This window comes from Terrapene carolina, unplaced genomic scaffold, assembly GCF_002925995.2.
Source record: "Terrapene carolina triunguis isolate 2854851 unplaced genomic scaffold, T_m_triunguis-2.0 Scaffold90, whole genome shotgun sequence".
Lineage (NCBI taxonomy): Eukaryota > Metazoa > Chordata > Testudines > Emydidae > Terrapene > Terrapene triunguis.
The window spans coordinates 3,669,344-3,686,190 of NW_020664441.1; the positions used below are offsets into that span (position 1 = coordinate 3,669,344).

The 16,847-nt window shown below is 60.8% G+C and overlaps 2 protein-coding genes across 2 annotated transcripts; one reads left to right on the forward strand and one right to left on the reverse strand.

Annotated features, from left to right (window-relative positions):
- The first annotated feature begins 118 nt into the window (after nucleotides 1-118).
- Nucleotides 119-7,735, forward strand: PPP1CA (protein phosphatase 1 catalytic subunit alpha). The gene is made up of 7 exons (XM_024220006.3): nucleotides 119-317; nucleotides 2,021-2,152; nucleotides 2,416-2,646; nucleotides 3,229-3,333; nucleotides 5,126-5,349; nucleotides 5,972-6,106; nucleotides 7,567-7,735. The coding sequence occupies exons 1-7, from the start codon at nucleotides 263-265 to the stop codon at nucleotides 7,675-7,677; spliced, it is 993 nt and encodes a 330-aa protein (XP_024075774.1). The 5' UTR covers nucleotides 119-262; the 3' UTR covers nucleotides 7,678-7,735.
- A 1,434-nt stretch (nucleotides 7,736-9,169) lies between these two features.
- RAD9A (RAD9 checkpoint clamp component A) lies at nucleotides 9,170-16,578 on the reverse strand. The gene is made up of 12 exons (XM_024220009.1): nucleotides 16,425-16,578; nucleotides 14,382-14,592; nucleotides 14,052-14,122; nucleotides 13,604-13,738; nucleotides 12,977-13,091; nucleotides 12,399-12,498; nucleotides 11,042-11,151; nucleotides 10,658-10,764; nucleotides 10,497-10,561; nucleotides 10,106-10,228; nucleotides 9,616-9,835; nucleotides 9,170-9,450 (listed from the first exon to the last, which is right to left on the reverse strand). Exons 2-12 carry the CDS (start codon nucleotides 14,413-14,415, stop codon nucleotides 9,346-9,348), a joined length of 1,185 nt encoding a protein of 394 aa, XP_024075777.1. The 5' UTR covers nucleotides 14,416-14,592; nucleotides 16,425-16,578; the 3' UTR covers nucleotides 9,170-9,345.
- Nucleotides 16,579-16,847: the final 269 nt, after the last annotated feature.

A 16,847-nucleotide genomic window follows, 5' to 3' on the forward strand; every position in this document is an offset into this window, starting at 1 on the left:
GCCCCGCCCCCTGCAGCGCCCCCTGCTGGCAGAGGCCGCGCTGCGGAGCCGCGCCCCTCCCTCGGGGCTCTAGGCGGATGGCTGCCAATGATCCCTCCACTCCTCTAGGGGGCCTGCGCTCCCGACCCGCCTCCTCGCTGAAAGCGGCAGTCAGTCAGAGCCAGGCTCTCGGTCTGGACCTCGCGGAGCCAAGCAGGCGGGCGGGGGACGAGTGCAGCGTGAGGAACCCAGGAGTCCGGGTCTTCCCCCCCGCAGAGCCGCCATGTCGGAGGGCGAGAAACTCAACTTGGACTCCATCATCGGGCGGCTGCTGGAAGGTGCGGGGGGCCTGGGGCCGGGAGAGGCCCTAGCATGGGGGGCCGGGACGGGAGGGGCCCGAGGAGAGCGATTGAGGGCGTGGGGCCGTGCTGGGGTTTGCCCTGTTGGCTCCTACCCCCCCTGTGGCGGGGCCAGCCGCGGAGGGGCCGGGAGCACTGGGCGCTGTGGCTGGAAGGGCCCGGGCCGGGCGCTCCGGGAAGTTCCGTGTTGACTTTCTGGGTTCCTTTGTTTTCGCTCGGGTCTCCCTGCCTGAAGCACGCTCCTGGGCGGGGGTCGGGGCTGGCCCTACGCGGAGGGGGGGGACCCGGGCTCCGGTAGCGGCCCGGCCGCTTGCTGCCTGCCCTACGCCGGCTGGGCCCATGGTTTGTACATTTCATGGCAATCCCGGGTGGGACGCGCTGTTCCTAGGCCCCAGGGAGGAACTAGGGTCTCTCCAATTCCCGGGGGCGTGGTGGGGACTTGATCTCAATTGGAGGGGGAGACCCGGGGGTCGGGGGCGTTTGTGGAGGGAGACAGACCTGAGGGCGGGGCGGTCGTCTTAGTGCGAACTCTGCTCTCCCAGTGCTGCTAACAAAAGGGAGGGGAAAATTAACTGTTACTTCCCTGCACTCTTATAATACTAGGGGTATTTGGGGGGCGACCCTAGCTATGCTTTCTGGGTGGTAGTTGACCCCTAGGGCTGGACCCTGGACCGGAGCAGTTGCTGAGCGGCAGATTATTTGTTCTCACATCCCAGTGCATCACAAAGGGAAAGCAAAAGCATCAGTCTTGTGTACCATATGGGAAAACTGAGGCACAGAGGAAGGGAGTCACCCAAGATTACAGAACAGTTCAGAGCTGGAAAAAGAACCCAGGTGCCGGGCCTAACAGTCCAGTATCAGTTGCTAGGCCACGCTGCTTCTTAAAGCATGTGTTTTCTGCAGCCTGCAATGTTGAAAAGGACTCTAGTGTGACCAGGAGCCAGGGGGGTGGGGAATGGGATACAGGATCCACCGGCTCTGATCCTGCCCCAGGGTGGGGGAACTGGCTGGCTGAGAGGGGTGAGGGAATGGGACGTGGGGCCTTTCCTCTGTAGGAGGTGCCAGCTCTCCTCTGGCCAAGTGTCTGAAGATCCCATCTGGGTTCTGGCCAAGGGTCCTGTGTGAGATGCCCATGGTGGGTCTGGGTCCAGCCTCACTGCGCCTCCTGAGCCAGCTGCACAGAGCAGGTGAGGACTTAGGTCTTGGCTACACTGGCGCTGTACAGCGCTGCAACTTGCTGCGCTCAGGGGTGTGAAAACACCCCCCCCCCGAGTGCAGCGCTGTAAAGCGCCAGTGTAATCAGTGCCTGCAGTGCTGCACGCTCGCTCGCAGCGCTGCAAGCTATTCTCCTCGGAGAGGTGGAGTTCTCGCAGCGCTGGCGGCGCGACTGGCGCTGTGAATCCCCAAGTGTAGCCAAGGCCTTAGGCTGGGCCAGGGCTGCTTGGTGCCTCCTCCCCCTTTGCTGGTCTTGAGTCACCTGTTAACCTGCCCTTGTGGGTGGAGGGGTGGTGGTGGTGGTGGTACACAGGCCGCCCAGAAAAGCCTCAGGCAGTTCAGCCCTGTAGCCCCTTGGAGCATTCCAGCTGGAGCTGGGGCCTTGCCCTGAGCTGTGGGTGGGTCTGTGAGCAGTGCAGGGGCTATGACCAAGGCCCAGCAGAGATGCCCACTGTTCTGTGTTGCAGTGCAAGGCTCCCGACCCGGCAAGAATGTGCAGTTGACGGAGAGTGAGATCAGGGGCCTCTGCCTCAAGTCGCGGGAGATCTTCCTGAGCCAGCCCATCCTGCTGGAGCTGGAGGCACCGCTGAAGATCTGCGGTGAGTGAGGTCGGGGGGTTGGAACCTTCCTCCCAGTGGCCATGGGGGAGAGGCTGGGGGGATTCGCTGCACCCCTTCACTCTGGGGGGGTTCGCTGGCTCAGGCTGGGTGGGGAGGCCAGGGTGGATCTGTGGTCCTCTTGCTGGCCCTTTCCGGAGGTGGGAGGGATCCCTGGGTCTGTGGGGGGAGGACCCTGGCTCTGTGTGGGAGGTGGGTTAGGCTTGGCTGTGGTAGCTGCTGTACTCACCTCCCGCTCTCCCCAGGTGACATCCATGGGCAGTACTATGACCTTCTGCGGCTCTTCGAGTACGGGGGCTTCCCACCTGAGAGCAACTACCTCTTCCTGGGCGACTATGTGGACCGGGGGAAGCAGTCGCTGGAGACCATTTGCCTCCTGCTGGCCTACAAGATTAAGTACCCTGAGAACTTCTTCCTGCTGCGCGGCAATCACGAGTGTGCCAGCATCAACCGCATCTACGGCTTCTATGATGAGTGTGAGTGTGCCCCCGCCCGGCCCCTCGAGTCCCCCCACCCTTGCTCCCCTCACCTTTATCATGAGTGCACCAGCATCAACCACATCTATGGCTTCTACGATGAGAGTGAGTGTGGTCCTGCCTGAACGCCCACTGCCCGGCCCCCCGAATCTCCCCCTACCCTGCTCCTCAACCCTACCACGAATGCGCCAGCATCAACTGCATCTATGGCTTCTATGATGAGTATGCCCACATTGCTCTGCCCCATACTCTCCATATCCTCCACTGCCCCACATCTATACTCTTGTACCCCCTCTGCTCTGACCATCATATCCCCTACACCCCCAACCATGAGTGCGCCAGCGTCCATGGCAGAGGGCAGCCTTTGCCCCATATCCCATGTGCCCCGTAGCTAACCCTGGAGTCAGACTGGCGCCCCCTACAGAGGAAGGCCCTGTGTGCTGTCGCTGCACAGTTCACTTGGCTCCCTGTATGGCCTGGGTCTCTCCCAGCAGGCCAGGGTCCAGCCTTGGAGGCGGGCCCCTCTCCCGTGTCTCCCTCAGTGGCTGGGCCCCCATCCCCCCCCCCCATTGTGTCCCACAGGCAAGAGGCGCTACAACATCAAGCTGTGGAAGACGTTCACCGACTGCTTCAACTGCCTGCCCATCGCCGCTATTGTGGACGAGAAGATCTTCTGCGGCCATGGAGGTTTGGGAGGGGCCGCAGGGTGTGGTGGCCAGTGCTCCGTGACCCTGTCCCCAGGAAGGAGGGAGACAGCATAGTGGGGTGTTTCAGGAATTCCAATGTGGGCTTCGTACAGTATAGGGCGCTGCTGGGGAAGGCGGAGGGTGCTAGGCACCATGGGGCTGTGGGCACTTGATCAGGGCAGGGTGTTGTCATGCGGATCGGATGGGAGGGTGCTGGGGCAAGGCTAATGGATGCTGGGAAGGCTGTGGAGGGCACATCTGGGGTGGGGTGCTGCAAGGCAGATATTGGGGGGGGCAGGGAGTTGCTATAGGGGCTGTGTCTGGTGGGATTTACCAAAAAATCCCCAGGTTTTACAAAAAGAATTTTTTTTTTTTTTTTTCCAGATTTTCACCCTACTTTTGTATCATTCAAATATATAAAAAAAACTTGTTTGATTAGGAAAATACAAAGCATTGCATGAGCTGTATGTATCACGATAATACATTAGTCTGTGTGTATATGCAAAGCTGCCTGTTGAACTAAGGCTATGTATTGGTCTACAACAAGGATGGGAGCTTCGGGGGAGGTACCTGCAGGGGAGGGCAGCCCTCTGCCCCCCTGATGGCTCCCTCCCCCCACCCCCCCCCCGGGCCGCTGGGACGTGGTGCCCGCCGCTTCCAGGAGTGGTGCGGCACGGGGCCAGGGCAGGCAGGGAGCCTGCCTGAGCCTCACTGTGCACCGCTGCCACCCCAGAGCTGCTCCAGGTAAACGGCGCCGGGACAGAGCCCGCACCCCAACCCCTTGCCCTGAGCTCCCTTGTACATCCTGTGCCCCAACCCCCTGCCACACCCCCTCCTGCACCCCAACCCCCTGACCTGAGCCACCTCCCACATTCTGCACCCCCTCCTGCACCCCAACCCCCTGCCTGATTCCCCTCATACACCCCACACCCCCTGCCCTGAGCCTCTTCCTGCACACCGCACCCCATCCCACACCTTGTATTCCCTCCCGCACCCCAACTGCCTGTCCCAGCCCTACATTCATGGCCCTGCCTGCAATTTCCCCACCCAGATGTGGCCCTCGGGCCAAAAGGTTTGCCCACCCCTGGTCTAGAAGATACTCACAAGAAACAAACAGGCAGCACGCAAGCTCTGAAGTGTGTGCACATCTGAACATACTGATGAATCTCATGCTCACCACGTATACATTTCAGGCTGTTAGCATATAACGGTTTAAAGATCCGAGACACTAAAATGGGAAGAAAATGAAAATCTGTATCAGAATACATTTCAGAACACAAGGAAGTATTCAAGTTTTCAAAAGCAAAAACAGGAGAAAAGGACGAAGTTGAGTGTATGCGCTGCAAATCGTGTGGCCCAATTATTAAAAATAAATATTTATAGGCTAATAGTTCTAAGTCAACACCAGTAAACTGTTTATTTAAATGAAAAGCTTTATTTGGGGATTAGAGATATATTGTTTTCTTAGAACTCAAAACACAATGCCACCTCTGAGTTTGTTTTAGTTCTGCAGCAAACCACATTGATGAATGGAATTCACAGCATTAATCTACTGAATACTTTCCCCCCGTCCTTCCGTCCACCAAAATAAACCCGATATTTACCCAGAAAAATTATTTTTGCACTGATTTTCACCTGGTTTTGTTGTTGTGGTAATAAACACTGATAAATTCCTGGTGAAAATTAAATAAAATAAAAACTGAAAACAAAGGGCCCTATTAATATGCTACCACAGTGGGTGGGGCTTCTGTGAGGGGCGGAGTCTAACAGACTGATTCCCCCCCCCTCCTCAGGACTCTCACCAGACCTGCAGTCGATGGAGCAGATCCGCAGGATCATGCGCCCCACGGACGTGCCGGATCAGGGCCTGCTGTGCGACCTCCTCTGGTCTGACCCCGACAAGGATGTCCAGGGCTGGGGCGAGAATGATCGCGGCGTCTCCTTCACCTTCGGCTCTGAGGTGGTCGCCAAGTTCCTGCACAAACACGACCTGGACCTTATCTGTCGGGCACATCAGGTACCAGCCTGGGGGGAGCCCAGCACTAGTGTGCTGTCAGGTGGGATTGAGGGGCATCAGAAGGGCTGGGATAGCTGTGGGTCATCATGGAAGAGCATCGTCAAAGTGGATGGGGGGCGCTGTGGTCTGGATGGAGGGCATCGTCAGAGCTGTGTGGGGTGCTCTGCTGGCGGGGGTTCCCCTGGCTGAGGTACAGGAACCTGCTGGCTGGGGATGGTTTGCATTGTTTGGATCAGTCTGTTCCCGCACCCCAACGCCCTGAGCCCCCTGCCGCACCCCTCCTGTACCCCAACCCCATGCTGCACCCCTCCCACACTCTGCACCCCCTCCTGTACCCCAACGCCCTGCCGCACCCCTCCCACACTCTGCACCCCCTCCTCTACCCCAACCCCTTGCCCTGAGCCCCCTGCCGCACCCCGTACCCCTCCCGTGCCCCAACACCCTGCCCCGAGCCCCTTCCTGCACACCGCACCCTCTCCCGCACCCCTGCGTCCCATGTGGGTGACAGAGAGGGGTTAGTCTGTGGTACCAGGCTGTGCCTGTTTGGGGATGGCAGTGTCAGGCAGAGCTGGGGGCATGGAGTGGGTAGGGCTGGACTCTACCTCCTGTCTCCCTGCCCCAGGTGGTGGAGGATGGTTATGAGTTTTTTGCCAAGCGCCAGCTGGTGACGCTCTTCTCAGCCCCCAACTACTGCGGCGAGTTTGACAACGCGGGCGCCATGATGAGTGTGGATGAGACGCTCATGTGCTCCTTCCAGGTGAGCCTGGGGCAGGGCAGTGCTGTGTCCACCCTGCTGGGGCAGAGGGCGTGCGGAGCCAGCACCATGGGGCAGCCATGGCCCTGCAGCCTGATCTCCCTGCCAGGGGGAGCGGGGGTGGAGGGGTAGGAGCTAGGAGGGGTGTCAGACCTCAGATGGGATAATGGCGAGTGGGGGAGGAAACCTCCTGCAGAGGACAACCCCCCCTTCCAGTAACAGTCAAGATGGGGAAGGGTCTGGGCCTTAGAGGAGCTGTGGGGATCCCAAGTCTGGGCTCTGTGGGGCCGAAGGAGTGTGTGGGGGGGGTGTCCCCATGGCAGCCATTTCTTCAGCCAGGGGGCGGGGCTCTGATTTCAAGAGCAGTAGATCCCTTGGGCCAGTGGTCCCCAACCTTTTTGTGGCCAGTAGCACATTCATGTTTTCAGAAGTGGGGCGGGCGCCAACAATTTTTCAAGGCTTATTTTGTATTTGTACATAAAATATGAAAAACATCATTTTTAATATTACATAATATATGAATCCAGAGAGAAGCCGCGAGGACAGAGAACACTGGCGCCTGCAGCCCCGGAGTTCTTTGTCCCCGGCAGGCGTGGGGCCGTGGCTTCTCTCCGGCTTAAGCCGCGGCCCCGTGCCTGCCAGGGACCGAGAACCGGGGCCGGCTCCAGGCACCAGCCCAGCAAGCAGGTGCTTGGGGCTGCCAACGGGTGGCACGTTGGGCTCTTCGGTGGCAATTCGACGGCGGGTCCCTCACTCCCTCTCGGAGCGAAGGACGAGCCACCGAATTGCCGCCGAAGACTGAAGCAGCAGCGGTAGAGCTGATTGCGATCGCGGCCTTTTTTTTTTTTTTTTCCCCTGCTTGGGCGGGCAAAAACCCTGGAGCCGGCCCTGCCAAGAACACTGGTGCCTGCAGCCCCGGAGTTCTCTGTCCCCGGCAGGTGCGGGGCCCTGGCTTCTCTCCCCTGCTGGGCACTAGGTGGGCCCCGCGCCTGCCAGGGACAGAGAACACCTGCAGCCCCGGAGTTCTCTGTCCCCAGCAGGCGTCGGGCCGTGGCTCCTCTCCAGCTTAAGCCGCGGCCCCGTGCCTGCCGGGGACTGAGAACACCGGCCCGCAGCCTGCAGCCCCGGAGTTCTCCGTCCCCAGCAGGTGTGGGGCCGCAGTTTCTCTCCCCTGCTGGGAACTAGGTGGGCCCCGCGCCTGCTGGGAAGAGCGAACACCGCACCCGCAGCCTGAGTTCTCTGTCCCCGTCAGGCACGGGGCCACGGCGTCTCTCCCCTGCTGGGCACTAGGCGGGCGCACACAAATGCCATGGCGCTCGTGGGCACCATGTTGGGGACCACTGCCCTGGGCTGTGGGGGCTGGCATGGGCCTTGGCCCAGTATATGGGCCAGCTCTTGTGGGGGGCAGGTCACAGCAGGCTGGGCCCCCCTTCCCCACATCCAACCTGCCTCTCCTCCTGCAGATCCTGAAACCGGCTGACAAGAACAAGGGCAAGTACGGGCAGTTCAGCGGCCTGAACCCTGGCGGCCGCCCTGTCACACCCCCACGCAACTCGGCCAAGGCCAAGAAGTAACCGGCGGCTGCTCCCCCTGCCCTACCCCATGGACTGGGGCCCCCCCCTCACTGCCCTGCCCCTGCAGTCCAGTGCCAGCCCTGCCTGGGGCAGAGCTGAATTATTATTTTTAAACTCCTGGAGTTTGATACCAAAAATCCTGCTCTGGGGAGAGGGGGCCAGGGAGGGCTCTTGGTTTTGGGGGGAGGGAGTTTAATCTTTTTGGATCAAGTCTATTTTGTCAGTTGAGCCCCCCACCCCTCCCCCCTAATGCTGAGAATATTTCTTGTTGAATAAATATTTACCAGAAATTCTTACCCTGCTGCCTCCCTGTCCCTCTGTTCCCAGCCTGGGGGCGGGGGGAATTCCTGCCTGACCTGTGAGCGGGGGGGCATGGCCCTGGGCATGTGCCTTCCAGCCCCCAGCATTTCCTGACCCCCCCTGGGGCAAAGTGCTGATGTGCAGCCACTTCTGGGGAGAGCTGTACTGCCCCTACACCATGGGTGGGGGGTGTTATGGTGGGGCCCTGAACTATGCTGTGATCTACCTTCCTGCTATGATGGAGGAGAGCAGGGGGCCACAGCCCCTGCAGGGACCTTGATGGCTCCAGAAGCCAAGGGGCCCCTGCCAGGAAGGGGGTGTTGAGGGTGTCAGAGGCAGCTGAGCCCAGACTGCCCCCTCATTAAGGTGGGAGGAGGAGATGGCAATGTGGGGGTCACTGTAGCAGAGGATCTCAGGGGGTGAACTCAGCTGCCGGGGAGGGGGTATCACAGCTATTACAATGGGGGTGGGGGTTGCTGCAGGGGGAAAGCATGGGCCTGCTCTTCCCGCCTCCAGTGTGGCTGGGAAGCAGCAGGGCTGATACCAGCCAGGAGCAGGACCCAGCCCCCCACTCTGCCTAGATTATGCCCCCCCCCCAACAGGGGGATAGTCTGGCAGCTTCCCTCAGTTGAGGTAGGCACCCTGAGCACTGGCAGCTGCAGATTTCCTGGCTTCTAGCCAAGGTAAGGGTGGGGGACTGGTTACTGGGCCCCAGGGCTGGATGGGATTGTGCTCCTGGGGCAGTAAGAGGGTTACCGTGTGCCCCAGCCGCTCAGCTTGCAGCCGTTACTAGCCCAGCTCCATAGCCAGCCCCCTCACAGGCAGCAACAGGGCTCCGGCAGCTCCCAGGAATTCGCCCTGAGCGAGGACAGTCCATACAGAGCAAGCTGGGGAGATAGATACATCCCCTGCCCCAGCCTCAAACTCACCAGCCCTGCAAGAAGGACTGAGGCAAGCAGCAGGGAGCCCAGCTAGCTTGGCTACAGTAAGAGGCACTTGGGGAATGGAATAGCCTGCCTCCCACTCCTGGCCCAGCCTCTGCAAGGTGCAGGAGGGAAAGGATCCTGCCTGCAGCCCCCCCCCCCCCCTCCCCAAGCTGGCTGGGGGTGTTGTTCTGCCCGGGGAGAGGGGGGAGCTGAGCTTCCCCTCCAGCCCTAGCAGCAGCTCTGCAGGCAGCAGACTTAATATAAAAGCTTTATTTACAGGGCCATGTCTATTCACAGTGGCTCGGAAGCAGCAGCCTTGCCCAGTCTTCCTGCCCTGCTCCAGCAGAGGTGATGGGGTTGTAAAGTCCAGCTTCTTCATGCAGGCTCCTGGGGGCTTTTTGGGGGGGAGGGGGCTTGGAGCCAGGCTGCAGAAGGTGATCTCTCAGGACTCTCCCTCGCTGTCCTCGGCCAGCACATCCTGGCTGGGCCCTGGATGGGTCCCAGCCTGAGACTGGGTCAGCACCGACCCAAAGAACAAGGAGCGGAACTGAAAGAAATGCAGCAGGATGTGGGAGGAGGAGGGGGGGGGGAGAACTCCCCAGCTTCTCCCTCCACCCACATGGTCCCATTCCCCCCCAGGCTTCAATACAGCCCCTCCCATCCACACAACTCCCCTCCACAAAACAGCCCTGACGCGCTCACCACCACATACCTTTTTCTGTGGGGGTGTCCCTGGCACAGCCCCCTCCAGGTCGCTCTCCATGGTGCTGCTCTCTGACTCCAGCGCAGCGCCCGGATGGGGGCATCTCTGGGGAAAGGTGGGGCTGGAGGGCAGCCCTGGCCCCTCCTCACATGTGGTCTCCATGGCAATCATGTAGGAATCAATGTCATCACCCATGAAGTCATCATCAGGGGTAGCTGTGGGAAAGGCACTGTGGAAAGAAGGGAGCAGGGCTGGGGCCAGAGTCAAACCCTGCCTCTGGAGATAGGGTCCTTACCCCTCCCCGCTGTAGCCAGCCCAGTATCTCAGCTCTCCCACCCTTAGGCTTCCCCACAGAAGCTGCTGCTGCCTGAGTCTGCAGACAGCCTGCAACAGCAGCCCTACGAGGAAGGTGGCAGCCAGCCAGTCCAATGGGGCTGTTCACTCTGAACTCTAATGACAACTCTGAGTGCCACTGTCAAACTCTCAGGGCTCTGCTTACCCATTGGCTGGCCGGGCCTGCAAGGTTGTGGAGCGGACTTGTGAGCTGCTGTTGGGGTCTGACAGGGTGGCTAGAACCAGGTGCACTTCCAGCAGGGGGTCCGACAGAGTGAAGATAGCCGGCCTGCAGGGATATCACAGGAGAATGAGACAGATGGGGAGGGGAGGTCCAGGACTCTACAGGGACACCACAGGGTGTGTACAGAGAGAGAGAGTGAGTTGCAGCAGAGGGCTGGGGAGTCCACATGGGACCCCAACCAATCCAGAGGGTCAGAGACAGGGCCAGGGAGTGAGAGTGGCAATGAGCACGTGATCTCATCTGGGGAGAGCCAGCTCAGGGCACTGAGGTAGAGGGAGCATCCCCACCCCACAAGGGGCTGGCCTGGACATACCTGCCAGGGGAGTCGAAGTGGATGTTGAGGGGCAGGTTGGAGGACTCGGCGAAGCTCAGGAGACCCTAGGGACAGACAGACAGGGTCAGTGAGGCAGCCCCACCCTCTGGGGCTAGAGCAGAAGAGCTGGGGGGGGGGGGGGGTTGGCTCTGCTCGCTCACCCGGAACTCCTTGAGGCAGAAGGTGACATGGGACTGCTGCTGCACCTGGACGTCCTGGAACTCGTCCTCGGAGAGGCACAGCTCGGTCACCATTGTTCTGCTCGGCTCTGGAGACAGAGAGGGAGCTCAGCATCAGCTCCCCGGTGTCCCCACACTGCCAAGACACCCCCCCCCCCCCAGGACCCACTGGCCACTCTCTATAAACTGCTGCCAAAACCTCCCACCCCAGAGATGCCAGCCAGCCCAGACCCCAGGGCTTGTGGAGTGGGACATGGAGCCCTTCCCCTCTAGGGGATGCCAGCTTCAATCTAGCCCCCTGGCAGGGGGACTGGGCCATGCTGTGTCTCTTTTGGATGAGGCCCATGGAAGGCGGAGCTGGCTCACCTGTCTCCTCATCCAGGTAATTGCGGAAGCTCACCTTCCCAGCAGGGCTGACCCCCAGCGTCACCTCGGCCAGCGTCACCGGGAAATGGATCACAGCGTCCACCAGCACCCTGCCACCAGAGGTGAGCGAGCTGTGAGCCCCACCCTACAGACACAGCTGCATCCTCCCACCCTCTCCGTGCCGACCTAGCGCCCCAGAGAGCCAGTTGTAGCCCCTGATCCTCCTACCCCCTCCGTGCCAACCTAGCACCCCAGAGAGCCAGCTGTGCCCCCCGATCCTCCCACCCCCTCCGTGCCAACCTAGCACCCCAGAGAGCCAGCTGTGCCCCCTGATCCTCCCACCTCCTGTGCTAACCTAGCACCCCAGAGAGACAGCTTCTGCCCCACTGATCTTCCCACCCCCTCCATGTCAAACTAACACCCAAGGGAGCCAGCATATAACCTCAATCCCTCTGCACTTCCCTCATCTATACCTGTGGTTCTCAACCAAGGGTCTACAGCACCCCAGGGGGCCACAAACTGGTTTCAGGGTTCTGTGGGACCCTGCAACTGAAGCCTGGAACCCCAGGTCCCTTTCCCCCACGGGGTTGAAGCCAGAAGCGAAGCTGCAGGACTGAAGCCTGGCGCGCCAAGCCCTGGCGCCCCATGAGGCAGAAGCCCCCAGCCCAGGGCCGGCTTTAGGAAGTGCGAGGCCCGATTCAAACAGTTTCGACGGGGCCCCGGCAGGGATGACTAAAAAAAAAACCACATTAAAAAAACACGTGGGGCTTGTACTCACCGGGCCGCACTCCTAGTCTTTGGCGGCGGGTCCTTCACTCGCTCCGGGTCTTCGGCGGCACTGAAGGACCCGCCGCCAAAGACCCGGAGCGAGTGAAGGACCCACCGCCAAAGACCTGGAGCGCCGCCGGGTGAGTAAAAATTAAAAAGGTGCCTCTAGCCAGGGAAGGGATTCTCTGGCATTTGCCCCCCACTCTGGGCGTCCCTGCCACTGGGCGCGGGGCCCTCTTAGGCGCGGGGCCCGATTCGGGGGAATTGGTGGAATTGGCCTAAAGCCGGCCCTGCCCCAGCCCCACAGGGCTAAAGCCCCGAATCCCTCCCCCTGCCCAGTGGCTGAAGCCCAGAGTCCCAAGGTCCCCCATGCACTGCAGGTGAAGCCCCTGAGCCCCAGCCCCACAGGGCTAATGTCCCTCCCACCCAGAAGAAGCCCCTGCTCCGGCAGCTGAAGCCTGGAGGCCTCCCCACTGGGCCTGGAGTTTTTATAGCATGCGGGGAGGCCTCAGAAAGAAAAAGGCTGAGAACTCCTCAGCTATACTTCATGCTTTACTTCCTCTCCCCACACTCGGCAAAGCCCACTCACCGGGCAGGGGCACGCAGCATGTTGGCACACAGCTCCTTGTCGAAAACAGCCTGTAGCAATTCGCACTCTTGGAATGACAGGTTGTGGGTCTTGGTGACTCCTGCCAAGGGCATCAGGACAGCAGCTCAGGGCCAGGGCCACCTTTGCCCCCGCATCAGGACTATCACCAGCCCAGGACCCACCCCTGCAGATCCTCCCCAGTACACCTCACCAGCCTTGCCCTATGTTCAATAGGGAACCAGGCTGGGGGCCTGACCCTTGGAAACTGCCTCCCACCCCCAAAGCTTCACTCACCCCTCGGCCCCACCCACCTGCATGCCCCCTTCCGCTTCCCAGTACCATTCACTGCAGGGTCCCCTCTGCCCACCTGGCTCCCAGCTCTGCCCCAGCCCTCCATCCCAGGCCCCCTGCTACCTTCGCTGGACCCCTGAGGTGCCCCCTGCCATTGGAGGGCTCCCTAATCTCCCTCCCCCACCCTGCTAATGGGGCTCCCTGGATGCCCCTTCTTGCCTCAGCAGGGCCACCCAGATCCCCGCCTCCCGCCCCACTAGGAGGCTTCCCAGCAGCAGTGCACTCACCGTACTTGCAGTGCAGCTGCACGACCAGCCGGCTGGCCCGGGGGTTCAGGGAAATCAGACACTTCTCCACCATCTTCTCTAGGGAGGGCAGTGAGCGGAACACGCTCAGGAAGGACTGGGGGGGCACAGACACCACCTCGTCACCACCTGCACCTCCCGCCACACAGCTGGGGAAATGGCTCCCAGCTCCCCTGCTGTAACCACGAGACACCTATTCCCCTCCCAGAGCCAGGGAGGGAACCCAGGAGACCTGCAGATTCACACCAAGATTCTTTCCCATGGAACAGGGTGGTCCCAAGCCCTGATCCCTTTTGATCCCTCCCTCTCCCCCACCCCCACCACACCTTGTGCCAGCTACACTCACTGTCCAGGGCAAAGAAAGCCACAAGCTCCTGCCCCCTGCAGGGGAGCCCCTGGGACACAGGGACTGGGCACACAGGCTGCTAGGAGACAGCACAGACCAGGGGTGCAGCCAGGGACACAGTCCTGAGCCCAACTCTCCCCCCCCACTTCCCCCTCCGCCCCACACCATAGAGCCAGGGCCCTCTGCTGGGCTTCCCATATCCCAGATATCCCTGGGCCATCCCTCTGAGGCCCACCCTTGACGCCCCAGCACAGCAACCTCACCTTCATGAGGACCTTGCAGCGGAAAGTCTCCCCATCAGGGTCCGGGCTCCCCTCCTCGTAAAGCTGGAAGAAGAGCGGGGCGAACAGGAAGCAGGTGTAGGCTGAGCGGGAAGAGTTCACAGCACGCAGGGAGAGCTGTGGAGAGGAGAGCAAGCCCCATCACCGACCAGCCCCCCGCAGGAGAGCTAGCCCCGCCATGGGCCCCCCCCCCCCCCCCCCATCTCCCCACGGGAGAGCCAGCCCCGTCACGGACCAGTCCCCCCCCTCCCCACGGAGAGCCAGCCCCGTCACCAACCAGGGGGTGACCCAACTTGCTCCTCTTGGAGCTCAGTGATAACTCCGAAACCCTGATTGCCCCCCCCCACCCGCTGACAACCCCCTTCAGTTCTCCCCTCCCCCTCAGATCAGAAGGGTGCCCCCCACCAGTTAAAACAACACCCCCCCTTACCCCATCCTCTGTGGGCTCTACGTAGAGCTCGTCTCCAATGCGGGACAGAGAGTGCACGGCCTTCCCTAGGACTGGGGGGGAGGAGAGGGGCCATGGCCCAGGACCAGACCCATCCCACCCCCACTCCCCTCAACTCCTGCTCTCTGAGGCAGGAAAAACAGCCATTTGGAGCCAGTGCCCCCTAGAGGCAAAAGGTCCCGTGTCCCATTCCCCACCCTGCTGAGCCCAGTCCCTCTGCCCTGGGGCCAGATGGGAGTCAATGACCCTTAAGGTGAAAGACCTCACGTCCTGTTCCCCACTCCCATGCCCAGCTGGTAGCCCTGCACGCACCTTTGACATTGCCCCCGGTAACAAGGCACCTCATGGCCACAGAGTGATGCAGCTGGGCTCTCCCCACTCTGGGGTGTGTGTGTGTGTGTGTCAAACCCCAACCCCGGTCAGAGCACCGTGAACCCCGAGATAATCCAGCCCTGTGGTGGGGAGAGTCTGTGCCTCCGGTGCTGCACTGGGTCCTCTGCCAGGGGCTAATCAGTACAACATGCTGGGAAGAAATGGGAGAAAGACCACACCCTAAATAATCAACTCAACACATCTCCAACTCCTTTCCCCTGAGGATCCCAAGCACTTCCCCTGTATGCACAGGGATCCCTCACCCAGCACTAACATGCAGCCACTGCTGGGGTGGGACTGGGCAGCTGTTGAACAGCCACATAGGAGTGCTTAGCAGGAAGTGAAGGAGAAACCCTGTCAGACTGAAGCTCCAAGAAGAATCAAGGGAAGTAGATTCACTTTCTTAGTCCCCTGCTGGAGCTCCTAATCTTGCCCCTGCCCTGCACGTTACTCCTCTCCCTCCTGGGGGCTCATTCCCTTGCCCTTAGGCCGATTACCCCCTCCAACCTTCCCTGGAGTCTCCCCCTCCAGCTCCCTGCACAGTTTTGTGGCTCTTCTCATGCCCTGGGGTTTGTCAATCCTTTTCTGGTACCGAGAGGCCCAGCTCCTAAACACAGCATCCCAACTGCCTCAGCTCTGCACAGAACAGGGCTCGTTCCTGCTGTGGGAGACACACACACAGCGTCAACCTGCACCAGCCTTTCCTGCAGCCACATCCTATCACAGACCCAGGTGGTCTCCTTTGCCACCTGTCCTCCCCCCAGCCCCTTCTGGCCACTCTGGCTGTCCCATCTCCAGCCAGGTTCTTGCTGGCAGATCACCCCTCCCAGGTGTCCCAGCTGCACTTGCCCATTCAGCACCTCATTTTGCAAGTCACTGCCCACATTTATAACCTCTCCCCTTCTTTTAGTCAGCCCCCTCCTTCCCCAGGGAGCCTTTCTGTCCTGTGCTGATTGCAACTCCTGCCATTTTCACAGCAGGCACAGGTCTCCTTAGCGAGCTGGGTGCTCCCTCTTCCTGGGCTCTGGCCACACCAGGGTAGGAAGATAGGTTAGTCACTGTTATTTAGCCATTTAAACACCCAGTCAAGAGCAAACAAACTGTACTTTAGATGTTTAGGATGCGCTGAGCCAGTCAATGTAATGCCTGGGTTTGTGAGATTGAGCTAATCTAATGCTGTTTAAACCATCCCTCTCCTAAATCCTAGACTGGACACGGTCCAGATCACTAACCACACTGGTCACCAAGGCCATACTGAACTGGGATGCCTGCAGTTGGGATGGGAGACAGGTGATGAGGGTCCCAGCCCACCCCTCTTTGTTAGCATGGAGCCTGCAGCCCTACTGTCAGTTTCTGCTACTCTCCATCTGTATCCCCATCCAAACCACTCAGCAGGGCCTATTGATCCTGCCAGCACGAGAGCAGCCCCCCCGGCCAAGGAAACAGAAGCTGAAAGGGCAGATGCTGTTGTCAGTGCAGATGTGCCGCTGCAGGGGCATCAACAGACTGCAGCGCCCAGTCCTTCCCACCACACACTGCCCCCCCTTGGTACCTGTCCCTGCCCCCCCCCCCACTGTCCTATCCCGCTCCTACATGCTGCTCCTCTGCCCCGCCCACCCCACCTCCAGCACCCTGTCCTGCCCACCCACATACCACCAGACCTCCTCACCATCTCCAACACCCTGCCTTCTCCCACCTCACCTCCAGCACCCTTTCCTTTCACACCCCCACACCATCCCATCTCCCGTATCCCATGCTGCTCCCCTCCCTACCCATCCGGTCCCCATACCAAACACTATCCATCTGCACCCAGTCATACCCCCCCCCTCCCCTTCACCCTGCCTGCCCCGCATCACGCCATTCCCCTGCCTTCACCCTGCCCTGCCAAATCCTATCCCAAGCCACGCCATGCATGGGACATCATGCCTGCCCTCCCCACCTCTCTTAGCCCCGTCCATCCATCGTAGCCCCGCCCCATCACACCTGTCCCGGGGAGCGCTCCCCGTCCCTGCTCGGTGCTGCCCGGTTCCCAGCACAGAGCGGGGCGTCCCAGCCCCCCACTCGCCAGGCGGCTCCCGAACACGGGGCGCCGGAGCTGCTGGAGAGACAGCGCCTCTTCCTGATGGTCTCGTCCAGCACCCCCGCCACTCACCCCCAATGGCCGCGCCCGGCTCCACTCCTTATCCTGCTTCTGGGGCAACCCACCTCCCCTCCCCCCGGCCTTCTTCCCATTGGCCGAGCCCGGCCTCGGCCTCGCCTCTTAGCCCGTCCTATTGGCTCACGGGTCATGTGGAGGGGGAATTCTTCTCTTCACGTGACAAAGTCTCCAGAGAGGAGCCGCGCTGGCCAGGTTAGCGAGCACGTGAGCTCCTTGGGCGGAGCCTTGTTCTGTCTGTCCCCGCGTCA